Source organism: Strix uralensis, chromosome 3 (genome assembly GCF_047716275.1).
Source record: "Strix uralensis isolate ZFMK-TIS-50842 chromosome 3, bStrUra1, whole genome shotgun sequence".
NCBI classification, from domain to species: Eukaryota; Metazoa; Chordata; class Aves; order Strigiformes; family Strigidae; genus Strix; species Strix uralensis.
In genome coordinates, this window is record NC_133974.1 from 73949845 (window position 1) to 73967609 (window position 17765).

At 42.5% G+C, this 17765-nt stretch overlaps 1 protein-coding gene across 7 annotated transcripts in view; it reads right to left on the reverse strand.

The window, feature by feature from the left end:
* Positions 1-17765, reverse strand: part of LOC141940978 (SAM and SH3 domain-containing protein 1-like) — a 576588-nt gene that overhangs the window by 29891 nt on the left and 528932 nt on the right. For 5 of the 7 annotated variants that reach the window (XM_074862911.1, XM_074862910.1, XM_074862914.1 and 2 more), the window contains one exon: positions 3701-3833. In XM_074862911.1, the coding sequence (XP_074719012.1) occupies positions 3701-3833 (133 nt within the window). Of the gene's footprint in view, positions 1-3700; positions 3834-4032; positions 4115-9129; positions 9242-17765 lie in introns of those variants that run through there. The other 2 variants (XM_074862916.1, XM_074862915.1) reach the window with 2 other exon arrangements.

The window sequence follows — 17765 nt, forward strand, 5'->3', positions numbered from 1 at the left end:
TCATGTTTTTCTTCTGATACTTGCATATGATGCTCAGCTCTAGTGAGATTATAATACGTCAGAATTATACCCAGGTATTAAAAACCAAACAAGTATCTCTCAGGTCCAGTTTTCCAGTTCCCAGTGCTGCTGCTGCTGTAGAAAGCAGTATTCTTCCCAGAAAGCTATGGAGCTGAGCTCCAGGATGAAATTAAAGTTCTGGGTTTTCAATGGGAAGAGGCACCAATTTTAATCACACAGAATTTACTTGAACAGCTGCAAAGAAAAAAAAAAAAGAAGGTCAGATTGTGGGTGTGCCAATTTCAACAGTGTCCTAGTAATGACAGAAGCGCTTGGTTTTCACCAAATATATATTTCACAGAAAGGGAAGACAACTTTTTGCAACACAAGTACTGGACATGGGCAAACAGCCAGGTCTCCTTTCTGGAGTGAAGAGAATGAAAGACCTGAAACTGTAATTACTTTTCACATTTTCCATTTAAGAAACTTTTCTCTGGTGCTTTCTTCTGAGAAAAGTATAGGCTCAGGTATTAGATGCAGTAACAAGGAAAGAGTCAAACAAGAGTACACATCCTCCTCAGTCCTGCCTGACAAATTTCACAGCATTCATAGGCACGTATCAGAAACACACATAGAAATGTGACTGTAATTATTTCTTGCCAGAATAGATTTCTTGCCTGACCCAACTTTGCCTTCATCTTTGATTGCTTCCACAGTCTTACAGCAGAGCTAAATTTGAACCATTATCAAAATACCCATGATTTACTAAACTCAGTAACAAGGGACACATTTCAAGATGAAAGAAGATTAGTTGCCACATACAGGCTTCCTTGTCTCACCTTCAGTTCATTCTGTTGGAAAAACATATTTGACATACATTTGCTGAAACCTGAGATGCTATTTTACCAAGATTAAAGCTCACTGTGACAGTGAAGGGATAGTGGATCACATCTGACACACAACTTACACTTTGAGAACTTTTCTGGGGTAGGTCTGGAGTCTGATTTTGACACCACTTTCACTGACTGTCCCACTTGCTCTTCTTCCCTTCTACTTCTCAATTTGAACAGAAAATAAGACATTCTCATGGGACTGAATGTGTGCTGATAAACAACTTCAGTCCACCGAGTAAATATGTTTTTAAACAGCTTGTAAAATATGCATTGTGTGTCAACACTCTAACAGATGTTATTTGGAGTGAGTCCATGACACAAAGCCATAATGACACAGATGTAGATGTGATTTGTTTTTAAATGCTATATAAGATTGGTGCCCAGGACTTAGGAAGCTTCAGTTATTTAGCTCACTAGGAGCAGACTAACACAAAATACACATAGATTCAGATATTGGCACATTCTAGTGAGTATCAGATCATCCAGATATAGATTTAGTGTGATAACAGAGTCAATAGAAACGTGGGAGAAGGATCTGGGACTAAGGTAGTTTTCTTCAAAAACTACGGGAACGCATAAGGGAAATACGGCAAAGTTGTTCTTAGTGAAGAAATTTTTCAGGAGGTTTATAGCGAATCTTTCTTCTGGGGAACTGCACGACAGTTTTCAAACCAAGCCTACTCTCCCATTTTGTTAAAGGCTGTTGAACACTGATGAATTTATTGAAATTTTACTGATGTTACTCAATCAAATTTTATAGCCAACTCCCCAAAACCTAGCCATCTAGGATGTCACATTACTTCACATTCGTAACACAGATTCAAGTAACAGCAGCAAACAGCTCAAGAACCGATCCAGGCAACTGCAGGTAACATGAAGGCCAGACAGCGATCCCCAAATCTGACCACAGTAATTTTTGTGATCTTGCAGAGCCCTCTGGTATATACAAATAGGAATACAGACCTGCATTATGAGATAGATATGGGGATGGATAGCATTTATGAAGCACTTTTAAATTGCCACATGAAAACTTGGGTGTGGGGAGAATTTACTGAAAGTCATAGATATTTACTCCTAATGTAGACTTGACTACTTAAGGGGCCTTCTACTTATGTAGAATTTATGCAGAAGTAATCCATGTTGTTATTCAGCAATAATTGTTTTTGCTACAGTTTCCCAAGAGACCATCTACAAAGGAACTCCAGAGTGCAAACTCAGAGTTATAGATAATTAATTCAGAAAAGCCTGGAGTTAAAACAGAGAAGACAGGCAGGAGATGGAGAAAGAAGGAAGTAGAGCAAATTTTTTTTTTGGAGACAATTGTTAAAATCACTGAAATAACCCCCTGTGGGAGGCAGGGGTAGAAAACTGGGGGGAAAAAAAACCTGGAAGGAACTGGGACACTTAAGTGAAAGACTGAAGGAGAAACAGAAACTGAGGTGAAGCACCAGAAGAGTAGGAATAGAGGGCAAAACAGTTAAGATGATGATGAGAAAGTGTGGTCAAACTGCAGGAAGGCATCTGCACGCCCAGTGGCCCCTGGGCTGCCTGTTCCTACCCCTGGAGTCTCTGGCTGATTGCTCCCTGCAGCTTTTCCCAGGCCCACAGGGAAGGAGGGGGTAGGAGAGGCCTCTCTGTGGTCCATTCCCCAGAGCAGGGTCAAAATAGCCCTGTTTTGTTTGCCCTTTCTCATAAACCATGTTTTTGCTTCCAAGGTAACCCAGCTTTATGCTCACCCTATGAGGTGACAAAACCTTTTCAGACCAAGACAGCTGCCCAGTCCAGAGCTCTAGACTGGCCATGCCTTTCACACCAGCCAGTAACACAATCATCACGCAGGAGAGAGGCAGGCTAGATCATAAATCTGCCAACAGCTTCCTGCAACATATCCAAGAAGATGCACACATTCTCTTTAAATGCACTATGGAGAAATCATAATACAGCTCAGCTCACTGCAAAGCTGAGGGGAATCAGCGTATGATCCCGGGAAGGCCACTAACATAGAGAGGTGCCCACAATTCCAGTGAAGACTCAAGCAGGGCTGTGCAGAGAGGCTCCTGAGGCTCGGGCTCCATTAATCTGAGTGCTCACACACAGATACAGGTCCTCCGGAGTTAATTCTACGGCATGGCATTCCCAGGGGCTGAACTCTGCTTCCCATTTCCCCACCCTCCTCCTCCTCCCTTCTCTCCCCCTCTCTCTTGGCAGCAGGGCTCATTCAGGAGCCAAACTGCAAGCAGGCTCCCCAGAAGTAGGAGTTAACATTACACGAGGCAGTCGCTATCCCACAAGAATGTCTGATAGAGTTTCTCTACTTCTGCCACAGGATGATGCCATGTGGCACAACTCTACCACCAACCAGCCACTACCCTCTCAAAACTAGAAAGAGCTTCACCTGTGTGCTGACCCGGGCCTTGGAGGAGGGAGCAACATGGTGGTGGCTGCGCTTACCTCCTTGCCGAGCCTGTGGGGCAGCTGGTTGGGATTGCTCCTACTCTTATTTCCTCCCCAGCATGGGTCATAACACATAAACCAAGTTCTAATCTCTTAATGAGGTGCACTCTGGCACTGCTCTGGGAATACCAGGAGATCAGCAGTAACCACATCCTAGGCTGTCACTTTCCTCCTTCCACAGTCTCAAAATGCAATTACTTGGGTAAGGCATGCACCATAGACAAGGCAGTCTTTCCTACTGTCCCTTAAGAACACTCCACCCCTCCTTCCCCCAGCCCTTCACTTTCTGTCCTCCCTCAACAGAAACATGTATTCAAACACAGAGTTTTAACCACATGCATGTTGCTTTTTACCTTCTGTGCTGGGTTTTTTCATTTCTTCCACTCTTATGAGTTTCTTCCTGACCCTGCGAGTAGAATTCACCAGCTTGTGTAACCTCTTAAACTTCACCGACTCCTCTGTTTCATCATCGGATTGTTCTCTTGACTGGCAAAGAAACAAAGTGAGTATTAATAAAGTAGTAGTTCCACGGCTTGCTCCTTCAAGTCAAGTTAACCCAGCTGATCTGCTGCGCTGTGTCAATGCAGCTCTGTAACTGGTGTTATATTTTCAGCCCAGGTCAGACAGAAACATTTAAATTACTGAGGGTTTTCTTTTTTTTTCTTTTTCTGAAAGCATGACATACCATTTTGATTTCTAAATCTGTGCAACGTAAGATCCTAGGCATTGAAATGCATTCCTGCCCTTGTCTGTCTTCCCATGCATTGTGTAATAACTACTTCCACGTCCTCTCTCAGTACGTTTCAGGCAGGGCTCTTTCCCAGGGCTCTTCTTACCATACCAGTTATGCTCCTGTGGTTTGGGTCAGTCACTGGTCTGTCTGGCATCTCAGAACTTGCTGTTTAAACCTGGTTATAAACAGCTTCTCCAAACTGAAGCTCTGTCATTGACGACTTCTCTTTTATTTCCCCCCAGTCTTCCCAGAAAATCAAAAACAGCAGCACAAGAAAGGGACGGGAAGGAAAAGGAAAGAAGGAGGAGACCTCATCTGCCTCGCTCATGAACTGCCACAGCTACAAAATATTCCCTTCCTCCTCCCTACACTCCTCCTGAAGGCTCTCGAGGCTGGAATTAAGATGGACACAGCATTCCTCCAGCACTGACCAAGGGAAAACTCTGACCTTTTCAGATATACAGTGCAGTCCATATTCCCCAGCATCCCGTTTTGTTTTGCATCTGATCCAGTATGCTCAGTTCCAGCTGTTTTCCCTCAAGTATCAAACATTACAGAGACAAAAAAAAATTCCCCTCTCTCCAGCAGCAGTGACACAACAAGCTGAAACAATCCATTCCTTGTGAACGAGAAGACGACTTCGATTTTCGAGCCAGATCCAACGTTCAATGTGCTACTTCCTCTGTTTTAATCAGTTCAGAATGTGGAAGGCGGTGGGGGGAAGGGAAGGGAACGGGAGAGCAGAGGAGAGGAGGCCGGCAGGGCTCTCCAGCTCGGCCAGGAGAGCCCTGGCACTCTGCACTGCTGCACATTCCTGCGCACAGCGCGGGCTCCAGCTGGAGCGCGGTATGGATCATATACCTTACTTTGTTTTCACCGCGGTCCCAGCCAGTGCGCTGCGTTCCTAATGGTTGGCTCTAAAAACCCTCATGCAACTTCCTGTCGGCGCAGCTATCTGGGTTTCCGCAGCACGTTCATCCTTTTTTCTCCTTCTCCTTAATTAAACTTTTAAAAAAAGAAAAATCCCAATAAACGTAAGCCAAAAAAAAAAAAAAAAGCCACTCTCTTCTCCTTCACCAGCAAAAATGCTGTCTGCTTATCCAGAGACCGAATAAAAGACAGGCCAAATATAAAAACGTTTTCTGCTTTTCTAATACACTTAAATATCAGGCTGTGGTAATAACTGTAGATGCCATGGGGCAGGACACTGATTAGCAGTTGCATGAGTATGCTTTCAAAGGCACCAACAGTGCCTGAAGGAGCCGGAGCAGCTCTGAAAGCCTACCTCACAGGCACACACCTCACAAGGCCAGCAGAACCACACCAGAGCAAACTTCAGCCACTTTCTGCAAGGGCACTGGCAATTACTGATTTCCCACAAACTTCATGTTACTCCAAAACAAGAAGGAATACCAAATGAACCACATATGGCAGTAAGAATTGCCATTCTGCCATCCAAGAGCCACAGAAATGTGTTTATTATGGGTACAGGCTGGTAGGTAATTAATAATCTTCCTTCAGGAAAAACAGGGCTGTAAAGAGGAGTACCAGACTTGTTTATATCAAGATAAATTAAGCAGCAAGATGAGCATTAATTCAGAGATTATGGCTGGGACAACTTAGTGACATGTCAAACAACAAGACAGACATATTTAGATAACTTGATGAATGGATTATTGACCGTAATCAAGAAGTTCAGTCAAGACTTCTTAGGCCATTAAGTGCATTCTGGCAAGCAACCATCATGCATACCCTGCACTCAAGATATGTTTATTTTAAATGCAATTACTCTAAGTCATTGCTTTCCTTCATTACTTTTCATACACCCTTGGTTTGAAAGACTACTGTCTGTAAAACTGTGAGCTCTGTAAGACTTAGAGAATGGCTCATACCTGGTCCTCCTCCCACCCAGGATTTCATTAAAGAATAACCAACTAGCCTTACTTTTGCACCACTGGTATCTGATGAAGAACTGTCCCCCTCAGGGTTATGAAGACTCAACAACAAGAAAAGCTTTTACAATGTCTGCATTCATGAAAGCAAGCACCAAAACAGCCTCAGTGCAAGGTACTGACATCAAACCTGAGTGGGTGGTACAGGGGGTCCCCACCACACTTCAAAATAAATGAAGTCCCGTCGTAATCAAGTGCCAGCTGGTTTTCCCTGCCACTTCAAGACTCCTAACACCCTTTGAGCCAGGGTCCTCTGCCGGCAGCGACAGACCCTTCCCAGCGCCATTGCTTGCCTGAGAGAGGCGAGAACAGTTCGTGTTAAACACAGGAGCTGCTGGACAATGGACTGACTGAAAACAAAGTGTCTCTCCAGCAGCCTATTTCCTATCTTATCGGGTAGCAAGTGGCACGAAAGATCCTCTGTAAAGGAAAAAGATGGCTAATAAGTTTATGCAAAAAGGCCTAAAAACACCGGTGACGTCAGTGGTGCTGCTCAGGGAACTTGAAAATGAAACTTTCTAAAAAGGGTTACTTTTGATTCGCTTCCTGGGTTTGAAACATTTTTTTTAAAAAAGGCCTTGAAATTATCAAAAGTTTCCATTTTGGCACACCGGAAACAGAGCTTAATTTTCCAGCTCAAGCAATGCTTTCTTTCACAGCTAATATTAAACAGAAATGTAAAGCATTCAGGCCCATAAGCGACATATTTGGAAATCACTGAACTTCAACGCTTTGACTTCCCTGACCCACTCTACCCTCCCCGCTTCCATGGTGACCAAATTGTTTTTTTTGGTGGCTGTCCATTACTTCAGATGGGAAAATCACCCCAATCTCCCCAGCGCATGGTGGGCTGGGCAAATGGCTTCCCGGACAGCTCTAGCAGCCAGGCCTTGGCATGGGGCTTTGATGCAGCCAGCTGCCAGCCCCCCTCTCACCCTCTCCCCCGTTAAGAAGCGCTTCAGTGCGCTGCAGCACTGCAAAAGGGTAGACACAGTTTGTTAAAGAGGGATCTGTAAGAGGTGAGGCCAAACGCTCTCTGGCATGAGAGGAGGCCATGCTGCAACCCCCTCCACCAATGCCTCCCAGCCCCTGGCACATGGCTGTCCCATTAGGCCAAGCCTTGGCATCATTAACACGCTGGTAAAACAGCCAGGGCACCTCCATCTCCCTGTCCCTCCGTGCACCACTGGAACAGGCCTCTCCCCATGCTCCAAGGGGAAAACAAATAGATTTGCAGTACTGCAAATAGGAACAACTTAACTTCCATCTCCTCTGCTCCAAATTTTTCCGTTCGAAAGCCCATATGGCTCAACTTTTAATTATTTTGGCTAATGCTGTATGTAGTAATTCTGTGGTGAATGCTTAAGTGTTTCATTTCTGGTTTCCAGGGCAACATTACATCAGATTGCAGACAGCTGGCTCCACAGCCTTAAACCATAACAAATTGGCCAAAGCCGATGCACAAAAATTGTGCTTGCTTTAAAGCGAGAGCAGGGCTCAGCCGGACTGCCGGGGACAAGGCGAAGCCTGCGGGGCCCCCTTGGCGGGGCTGGCCGGGAGGAGCCGCCTCTCCCTGCGCTGCCTGGAGCAAGTGCATCCCCGACATCTGCAATGCTCTCACGGTGCGGAAACCGGCCAGCTTGGAGAGCTCGGCTGCACAAACGCGCGAAGGACTACAGGGAAACAGGGACTAAATTAACAGCATCTGGAAATACCGAGGACTGCATGCAGAGGACTGCAGCCACCACGTACCACATGGCTGGAAAACTATGGAGAGGCCAAGGCCCATCCCCAACACCCAGCTCTTCGCCACTGACAAACGTGGCCACAATTCTATGACTACGCTCGGAAATGTAGGAGAGATCAAATTCCTTCTGCTACCTCTAGTGTCTCTTCTGCTTGGAAAACTCCTCGTGCACCTCTAAAGGCCACACTTTGCATCACCTCATATGCAAGATCAAAGTAAAAAGCTTTATGTTCAGGAACAAATAGGAAATTAGCACATGTACTTTGATATTCAAGGAGCTCTCTACAGTTCTGCTCCCAGCACCCTCTTTGCTTTCTCTCCCACTTTTCTCACGCAGGCTCTTTGCTGCTGCCTGCTCCAGAGGCAGGGCACACACCTTGCTCTGCCACTCTCTAACATCCAGTCCATTTCACACGCCATGGAAATAACAATCCTAACCTCCCCCTTTGAATTAGTGCTTCACACACACACACACACACACACACACACACAGAGAAAACTAACATTTATTAGGGTACTTGGAATTAACTGGCAAAATGTAAACCAGAAGTAAGTAGGTAGCTTTCGGCAGAACTCTGTTCGGAAACACTTCAGGGTTATAGCAGCAGCCCTTAAAAAACATGATAGGCAAAGCCTGCTAGCAAGGTCCTAATAAAAATGTTAAAGAAACACTAGGACAATGTCCAGTTAAAGCTATCATAACTGATTAATCTGTTTCAGCCCCATAAACAAAAACATATGTGACTTTTACATGAGCTGTGTGAAGCCATTTAGAGAGATGTTAAAACTTTACAATTCATTTTATGCCCAGTAATAGTTCAGCCCCAAACTGCAATGTCTAGGAAACCTCCCATCTAAGAAACAAGGAAATCTCAGTATCTAATTAAGCACAAGCTGCAATTATTTTTGGCTATCAGACAATTCTTGTTCAGCAAAGTGGGGCAAAAACCAACATTCAGACTCGTGGGCATATCACATCACATGCCCCAGCCCTGGCTAGCTCACTTCAGAACTACAAGCTCTATAGTAAACGCAAAGAGATTTTGCTGTTCCCTTTAGGAGACGTGGCTACACGTGTCCTTTCTTCTTTGTAACAGGCTTTACATCCGCCAAAAAAAACAACCATTCTAACTTTTAAAAAATTTTTATTAAAGATGCCTGGATAAAGTCAGAGACAGGAAAATAGAACAGAAAAGAACTTAAAAGCCCAAGCAAAGGAAGAGGAGAACTGAGAAAAGCTATGCATGCTGTGCTGCGCCTAAGAATAACCACAAAAGCCTTTTCTCTTTCTCCCTGTCTGAAACAGGAGGCACATCCTTTCCACATCACGCTACATGCTCAGTGACTTACCAGCTTCGGCATTTATAGGCCTAAAGCTCAGTTTCGAGTAATTCCCCCTGAGTCCTCAACTGCTGTCAGCTTCGTAACCCTAAAATTTAGGAGCAGACCCTTCTTCTTAAGTATTGTATTCGCTCTGAATCTTGCGCACAAAATGCCTCTTCTCTGGAGTTACATTATCAGACACCAAACTGGCTCCGATTCCAGCGCTGAGTATGTAAAGAAGAAAAAAACGTGATGCTGGACTCAATTAGCTGTTTTCTGCTCACTGATTGATTCCCCCAGTTACTCGCTAGCTGCATAACTTGCAAGAAAGGCATAAGTCATCAGCTCTAAGCAAATCTTCTATTCACCACAAGGAAAAAAGGGAGTGTTGTACATGGCAAACAATCCCTGTTTTCACTGACGAAGGCTTGCTGACCTCTTGCTGGCCTCCAGTTCCTTAATTACTGTCTATGGAATTTCAGTGAAAGAAAAAAATACAGAGAATCTCTGCAAAGCCAGGACGAAGACTGACCCTCAAACACGACCGCTAGAGTGGAGGCTGTGTCTATAGGAAATATAACTTAAGCCCTTTACCAGACTTTTTTTATTTTCACTTTTTAACTCTTTTGACAAAAAGCCCCCCTGAGAATTTCCCTTTATAAAGGGCTAATTTGACAGAAAAATAAACCTTGCTTAAATGTTTTTTAAATTAGTGAACTTAGATACTGTTTTTTTCTTTTCCCTTGGTTTCAGTGCTATAAAAAAAGAACATCACTAAGAACTGGAAAGGCAAATGATGTTTAATTCAGAAATCTCAGACTGGTCTAGAATTAGCCACTTTGTGGCTTTATGAAGCATTGTAGCATGACTTCCAACTTCTCCTCCTAGGCTGGGCTCAGACCTCCCTTTCTAAAAACACAGACTCTGAGATGCTCAAGTAAATTGGCACTCCTCTTACAGTCAACCATACCTAATCCCAAACCTTGAGACAAATCCAAAATTTGGACACTTCTTCTCAGAACACAAGAAAACATGCACCGAAATCTCTACAAATTAGAAACACTGCTACTCACTGGTCGAAAGCAGTAGTGAAGGCATACCACAACAGCACCCTCTCTAAGCCAAGAAAAGATTCCCTTTACTCAGGACCATACCATCAATAGTCAGTTAATTTGGATTCACTGCAGATCAATCACACTGTGAAATCACAGTAGGACAAAATATCTACTTTCTCTGACGACTGGCTGATTTTAATGAGCCACCTAGCCAAATACCCTTTTCCGATTTCTCCATCTTTGTACTAGTGACAGTACACAACTTTTCTACTCCCTAGTGATCAAGTAAACTAGGTTTACTGGCGTGTTGTAGCTGGGTTCTTACCCTTGAATTACTTCAGCCCAAAACTCTGATGTAAAACCCTACGGAAAATTCTAAGCTTCAGATAAAACCAGCTAGTGGTCTCCAATTTCAATAACATACCAGCCCACATCAAGTGAAACATGACAGTGACTTCTTTGAAATGTATCCCAGATTCCCTTAAAAGTTCATGGCCATGAGTGAAACTGACCTAAGTTTGGGGCTTTGCAACTTGAGTTTTGAAGGTTTGGGGTTTCATTAAGAAAGTTTTGAAAACCTCTAATCCTTGCAGAGGCTGGTTGTAGAAAACTGTGAAGGTCAGCTGTGATATCCTGTGGTTACAAATAAAGGCCTTCAAAATTTTTAAGAAAATGAACAGAAGTCATAAATATTTTTGCCATGTAATTAACTGCAAGAGCATGAATTGCAAGGGCCGTGTAAGTCTAAAACGTGCAGTGGAAGTGTCAGCCCCCCCAGGTAGCTATGTCTGTGTTTGGTCTATGATTACTTACAAGGAAATCAAAGGACTATCCCATGGCTACTTTGGTGAAAGATATATTACACATTAGCTGGTGACGACATTGCTTGCTGAAATTAGTGGGAAATTTTTGTCATAAGTAACAAGAGCACAAAAACTTAATTCTCCCAGGAGGTCTGTCTTGATACTAGAATAGCTGCTTAGGCAAATTCCTAGATGTTAACTGTTTCCAGGTTTTAGTTAAATAATTTTGAGAAGCACATTGCCGATGTTTGCATCTGCAGGCCAGACACATTTCCTCGTGGTGAAGTGTTTCTCTCACTGATTAGCATAATTAATTTTAATGACATTACAACTGTACTCATGTACCACTTCTCATAGGTATATGTGGCAGAATGAAGCTCTGCATTACATCATTCCATATCTGTTATGATACAGCATTCTTTTCCAATTCTCCTGCAGACTCCTCTACACATGGGGAAGAGCATCCCTTAACAAGGCGCTCTCAACTGCATCTTGTGTTTTGGCAAGGCTAAGAGCGCCTGGGGAGAATCCCTACTCTTTGGTGTACGCTGTACTATTAATGGAGTACACCACTGGTGCTGGAAACCAACCTCCCTGCGTTTTGGAAAATGAAGGGTGGAACAGCAATACATGAAATACAGCAAAATTCGTATCAGAGAAAAAAAGAAAAAAAACCACAAGAGAATGAGAGCCCTTTAGTGAAGGGTGCAGTAATTTAAATTACATTCTATATTATTTTCAACAATCAAACTATTAATGTTACCATCCTAAGTGTGAGGAAGGAAACACCAGTGGCAGGGACGGGGGGCAAGTGGTAACCAACAGGAGCGCAATTAAAATTTTCTATTGTACCAGAAGTAAAGATTATTCAGCCCGGGTCTGCCAAATAGGGCAGTGAAACACATGGCTTTTGAGATTCCCAATTCTTGAACTGAGCAAGGCTTTGTTCCAATTTAATAGGCTTGGTCTTAGAAAAGATGGGGGCAGGGAAACCACATTATGGATTACAGCATCTCCTGCTGGCTGATGGATGCAGGGAGAATAGGAAAAAGCTGTTACCGCTCTCCCCCACCCTCTAGGTAATAAGCAGAGAAATTAGGCAGCTGCCCAAAGGCAAAAAGGTATAAAAAAAGCCAAGTAATGTGTTGAAATGAATATTAAATTAATTTGCCTCCTCACCTCCCACCCTCCCCAAATACATGGCCAAACATTTTGCGGTAAAGTAGGCTTGTCTGAATGCAGTCAAAACAGAAGTGGTTACGAACACGCTTAATTACAGTCCCTGCCTGTGCGTTACTGTAAGCTCTCTTCTCTGAGTCATGATAGCAGGAAGATTTTTCTCAGAGACCTTACAACAAGACTAACTACATCCAGTCTTCACATCAGCAGGAGCAACTCCTACTGGCAATGAGCAGGAGGCTTACTTGGGCTACATTACTGCCAACTGCTCAGTACAAACCTGTGGTGACAATGTTTAGTCCCACTAGGGACCCATATCTAGCCAAGTTGTACCTGATGACAACATGGGCAGGTCTTGCACGGTAAATAGTACTTAAAGAAGTGATACAGTTTTATTCCTAAATAAATGTGTTTCTCCTGCAAATTCTAAAGCATTATGGAAAATTTCAGACAAAATATGTAGAACACTGTAAGGAGTGTTTTTACCAAACCCAATATAAACACACTGATTGTCTCTCACTCTGTTATCATCACTCCACAGCACTGACCTTACTTAAAACTTTGTGTTGTGTCCTGGGAACTGTAATGACAATTTGTGTTTCTCTCATAAAGGTTTTTGTATTACTATACCCATGGGAAACCCTGCTATTATGCATGCATAGAGAGGGGGGAAAGATCGTAACAAAGTATGTCGTAATTCTTCTGCTACTAGCTTTCACTGAGAGGTGCTGGACACCGTCCCCCAGACCAGTGGAAAAGAAGAGCAGCCAGCGCCTCCCAGGACAGGTCCCTGTGGTAGGCACATAGCGTGGGAATTTAGCACTACCATTTTGAAGCTGTGTCTTATTATAGGCTCTGTCTTCATCATAACTGCTATTAAGCACTGACAGTATTATAGCAACTTGGATAGTAATAATAAATACAGCATCCAGTACAACGAGGCAAATCAGTGCCTTTCAGAAAATCTTAACACAAATTGGGTCACTAGACTCTATGGAGCAAAGATGAAAGCTCTGTATTCATTCATAACCATGCTCATCATCGGCTCCCCTCCATTACTTCAAAGAGCATGCAGGGCCTGGAGGCGGCAACAAGCTCTCGAAGAAGAATTGAAACATAGAAACATCCTCCTCCATGCTACAGCCTTTCATGGAAAAAAAACTTACAAAAAACGGTGAGTCCTGTGATAACAGCAAAAACCGGGCTAAAGTGCATAGCTTTCAAAATACGCAAAGTATCCATGTTGCTTCAGCTTAAACACTACTGTTTAAATTAAAAAAATCCAACTTATCATACCCTAGTCTCCACTGATATCCAACGCTGATTCCCAATATGCACTGACTTTGAGTTTAATTCTAACAAGCTAAACTGACTACACCAAAGGAAGAGCTTTTTCCCATTTACTGTAACAGTCCTGTAGCATAAGGAATAATAATGTTAACAAATGCTTAAACATTTTAAGAATCCTTCAGTAATATGAATAAAAATTAATTTTAAAATTTCTGTATTTAGGAAGCATCCACAATCTGAGCCACTGAAATACAGTATAACCCTGAATAATGTGAATTTGCTGTAGTTACACTTAGATTTACTCTCAAGGTAATTGGGGCTACAGAAGTGATATTGTAATTATTTCTTTTCTTCCTACTCCTCACACCAAACAACACAGTAATGACTGTCATGAGTCAAGAGATAATTCTATCAGACTTCATCTTTTGTCTGAGTCAGCTTTGTACCATAGGAAATACAATCCTGATTCAACAGTTTCAGCACCTCTCAGATTGAAATGAGTATGATCCAAAGTCCATTCTCGTCTGTTATTCTGCCTTTGACACTGGTCATAGACACAAAGCCAGTAACGCACACTTTTTCAACTTTGAGCCCCATTTAACAACTTGGTAAATGAAAATGTCCTCGGGAAATAATATGAAAAACAGCGGAAAGATTATCTCACTCCAACTAGAGCTGTTGCTGTGTGGACTCGATTTGCTGCTGTCTGTTACAAAGCAGATTGATAGAAGATGGAAAAGAGAGGCAATGCAAAGGGGAATTTTCCCCAGCATCATCATCATCGGCAGGGCAGGGCAGGGAGGGAAAACAGCACTGCAGGCTTCCCACTGCCCACCTGTGGGCCATACTGTTGGAGGGAGATGCTGTTCTTGCTCTGCCCACTCATAAATTTGATGGCCTCTCTCCCGAGGATGCTAAGGCCTCTTGTGGCAGGTGGGGAGGTCTCGAGGGAGCGCGGCACAGCTCACTGCAGCACCCTTCAAACGAAGGCCAGCTATGCTACCTGGAAACTTATGCTGATGAGCTCTGGATGGCTGATCGTTACCTGCTGACCAAAACTGAAACACAGAAGCCTGACGAGACCAACAAAACAGTTCAGTCCAGACCCAATTACAACTTCATTTAACTTGCATGTACTGAAATGGGTCAGTGAAGTTAATCAGTGGTTTGAAATGTTTCAGTGGCAGCACATGTATGATACACACTTCTGTCACAACCTACCTCCTGCTTCTCTTGTTTCCCTCACTCCTGCATTGAACATGGCAACTGGTACCAATTAACAGTCTTTCAGCAGAGGGCACACGGAAGGATTTATGGTCATTTCTCCTAATGCTGGTCCTCCAAGCTGGTCTGGAGCCGTACCAGTGGGGCTCTACGGATGAAGCAGCCCTGTTCTAGATGAACTAAGAATTTCAGTGCCCAAAAGTTATCAAATGAGCTTCTATCTTTAAGAAGCATAAAAGGCACCTCAGTGTAAAGAAAGAATGTGATACAATTTTGAAGTACTCTCTTTCCCTGGACTTTCTGACTCCTGAGGACAAATGGGTCCTTATCTAAAATCCAGAAAGGGATCCATTTGTAATCTGCACCTGCTTTACATCCCAACTCTTGGCATAAGGCAATGAAAGCTTGTCTAGCATTACTGTGAGCAGTCTTCTTTCCAACAGAGACAGAACAAATATTCAGAAATAAATTTGTTAAAAAATGATGAGGCATTTTAGACTTTAGATATAACTGACTAAAAAGAAAAACAGTTTCAACTGCATTCCCACATTAGCAAATAAGTAACATGCATACTTTGCTGTGAGACAAAAGGACCACAGTAGCAAGACTGAAAGCTACAAACTGCTCTCAAGTGGCAGAGAACCAAGTCACCTACTGACTTGGCAAGGCCTTTGTTTGTTTGTTTCTTAAGAGCGAACAAACAGGACATAAAATTAACAGCACAGCAATGACATCAGGCTGCCTCCCTTCAGATGCTGAGATGATGACCGTTCAACCCTTCAATCCTTTGTGATCTGTCCTTAGGATTTAGTTTTGTCATGGTACAAAATGCAAGTTTCTGTTTCCTGGTACAGTCACTTAAAAGAGGAGGAGCTGGGAAAAAGAATCCTTAAATCAATCTTTAAAATGAGTTAAGGATCAACACCAGTGATGTTAGCCATCAACATGATAGCTATACAAGTTTAGAAAAAATGTGGTTTTTTTCCCCTAAAAAGGAAAACAACAACAACTAATGATACTTGCCTTTTAGATGTTGTTTTGTAGGTGGCTGTTCTTATGCTGTGGGCAGACCTGACTCGAAAGCAATGGAGTACTTAAACCTTTGGAACACTCCAGACATTCTGTTTTCATTTTTAGATTCTCCGATTGCTTAGATTCTACTTCCATCCCCCCCACCCTGAAATGTAGACCTTGGGCAAAGCTACACCAAGATTCTCTACAAAAACCTAGTGACACATCCTCCCAAGTCCTTCTAACTACCAGCAGGTGTCTCTGCCTGCGAAGATAAATGCAAAGGGGGGAAAAAAAAAAGCCATTATACTAGTGTCTTGATATGTCTTAAATCCCCACGGTTACCAAACAAATGTATAGCAAGTAAGCTAAAAATTATTCTTTTCCTAAATTCCCTCGATCTGTAATTATCCTGCTTTTATCATTTGTGTGTACAAAATGTTTACAAAATGATCAAATATGATCACAATGTTCCATTAAAAACTGCCTAGTAACAATTTGGCCATGAGACTGAAAAAAAAAGAAATCAGAAAAAATGCCAGCAGAATCAGAAGAGCCACTGCCCAAGGAGTTTTAATTCAAACCAGAAAGTTCAATTTCCGTGACTCATATTTTCAATCACTTTCTGAGGTTAGAAAGGAGTGGGCTACCTAACAGAATATTTTTAATATATGGAAAAACATCTTTGCTTCATGGCCTCTATAAAATGAGTGGGGTAGTTTTGAGATTCCAGATTTGCAGAGTATAAATCACACAAATGGCACTGAAAGTTAAACCATTTGGCAAAGAAAGGGCTTGAAAATAGAATCATCTCTGCATGTCTCAAAAGCTGGTCATTTCAGACTAACAGAGATGTCCTTTGACAAAACAATCTGGGTGAACACACACCCTATCTCCAGACATATCTGATACTTCGCACTGCTTGTTTTCCCTCTTGCACGTCAATTACAGCCCAAAGTCTTTCACCCCAGCTAACCCTAGTTTCTTTCTTGTCCACAAAAAGAGAAGTCAAGCTGACTTTTGTTCCAACATGAAGTTTCTCTTCTGCAGATGATCTGCTTTTCCCTTGAAGGCATGCAGTTTCACAACTTCCGTTAAATGTAACCAGGACAAAAATTAGGAGCAAGGGCAAAAAATCTTAATGATGGAATAGAGATCCCTCATTGAAGTTAGCAGGAAGATGGTTCAAATCCTACCAGAACAGCAGAGAGAGGTAACAGAGCTCTTGGCTCAAAGTGCAGAAATGGCTTAGGAAAACATTTTAGAGAAAAGGTGCCAAATTGTTCTATTAGGGAGGAAATACTGAGTCATGTTTGGTCCTCAGAGATATACACAAATTTTGGTAACTTCAACACAAGTTTAAACCACTATCAGAAGACTTAAGAGAGAAATTCAGTATCCTTCTGAGATTTGACCACAGTACATGAGAGTTTTGAGGCATTTATGCTATAGGCACCTTAGCCAAAGGCCTTAAGAAGGGAAAGTTCAGGCTATAAATACTAATAAGGAAAAGATCAAGACATCTTTCAGCCAGCTAAACAATCAGCGCAGAAGAGTCAGGATCCTGTCTTCTTTATTCTTTGCACATTTCTGATATATCAGAACAGAGTATAAGGCAATATCACTCCCCCTCTGCTCCTATCTAAAGATAGGCATTTTTTTTTTTTGGATACAAACAAGAAAATCTTCTCTACCTCAAAATATTTTAAACATCTCATAAAAATGACATAGCATTCCTCCTTTCATTTAGGGACGAGAATCTAACTGTCTGCTGCAGTTAGTGGGAAATTCCATCAACAATAAAATAAATAAATCAATCAATGGTCTCAAAAGCCTATGATTCAATTATATGGGTAACAAAGAGCTTGGATTTGACAGTCGAATGTGTTCTTCTCTAAGATTTATCTGTGAACTTTCAATTAGAGAAATGAAGTGGAATAAACTACTCAGTGAAAATGAAGATATTTGGAAGGAAAAATTAATTAATTCAGTATGGCATGACACAAAGACTATCTGGTGCCCATAAAAACAACAGAAGCTACACAGTTCAGAAGTAAAAATGAGCGAGGAAAGCTGCCTTACTGCTTATGGGTCTGGCAAA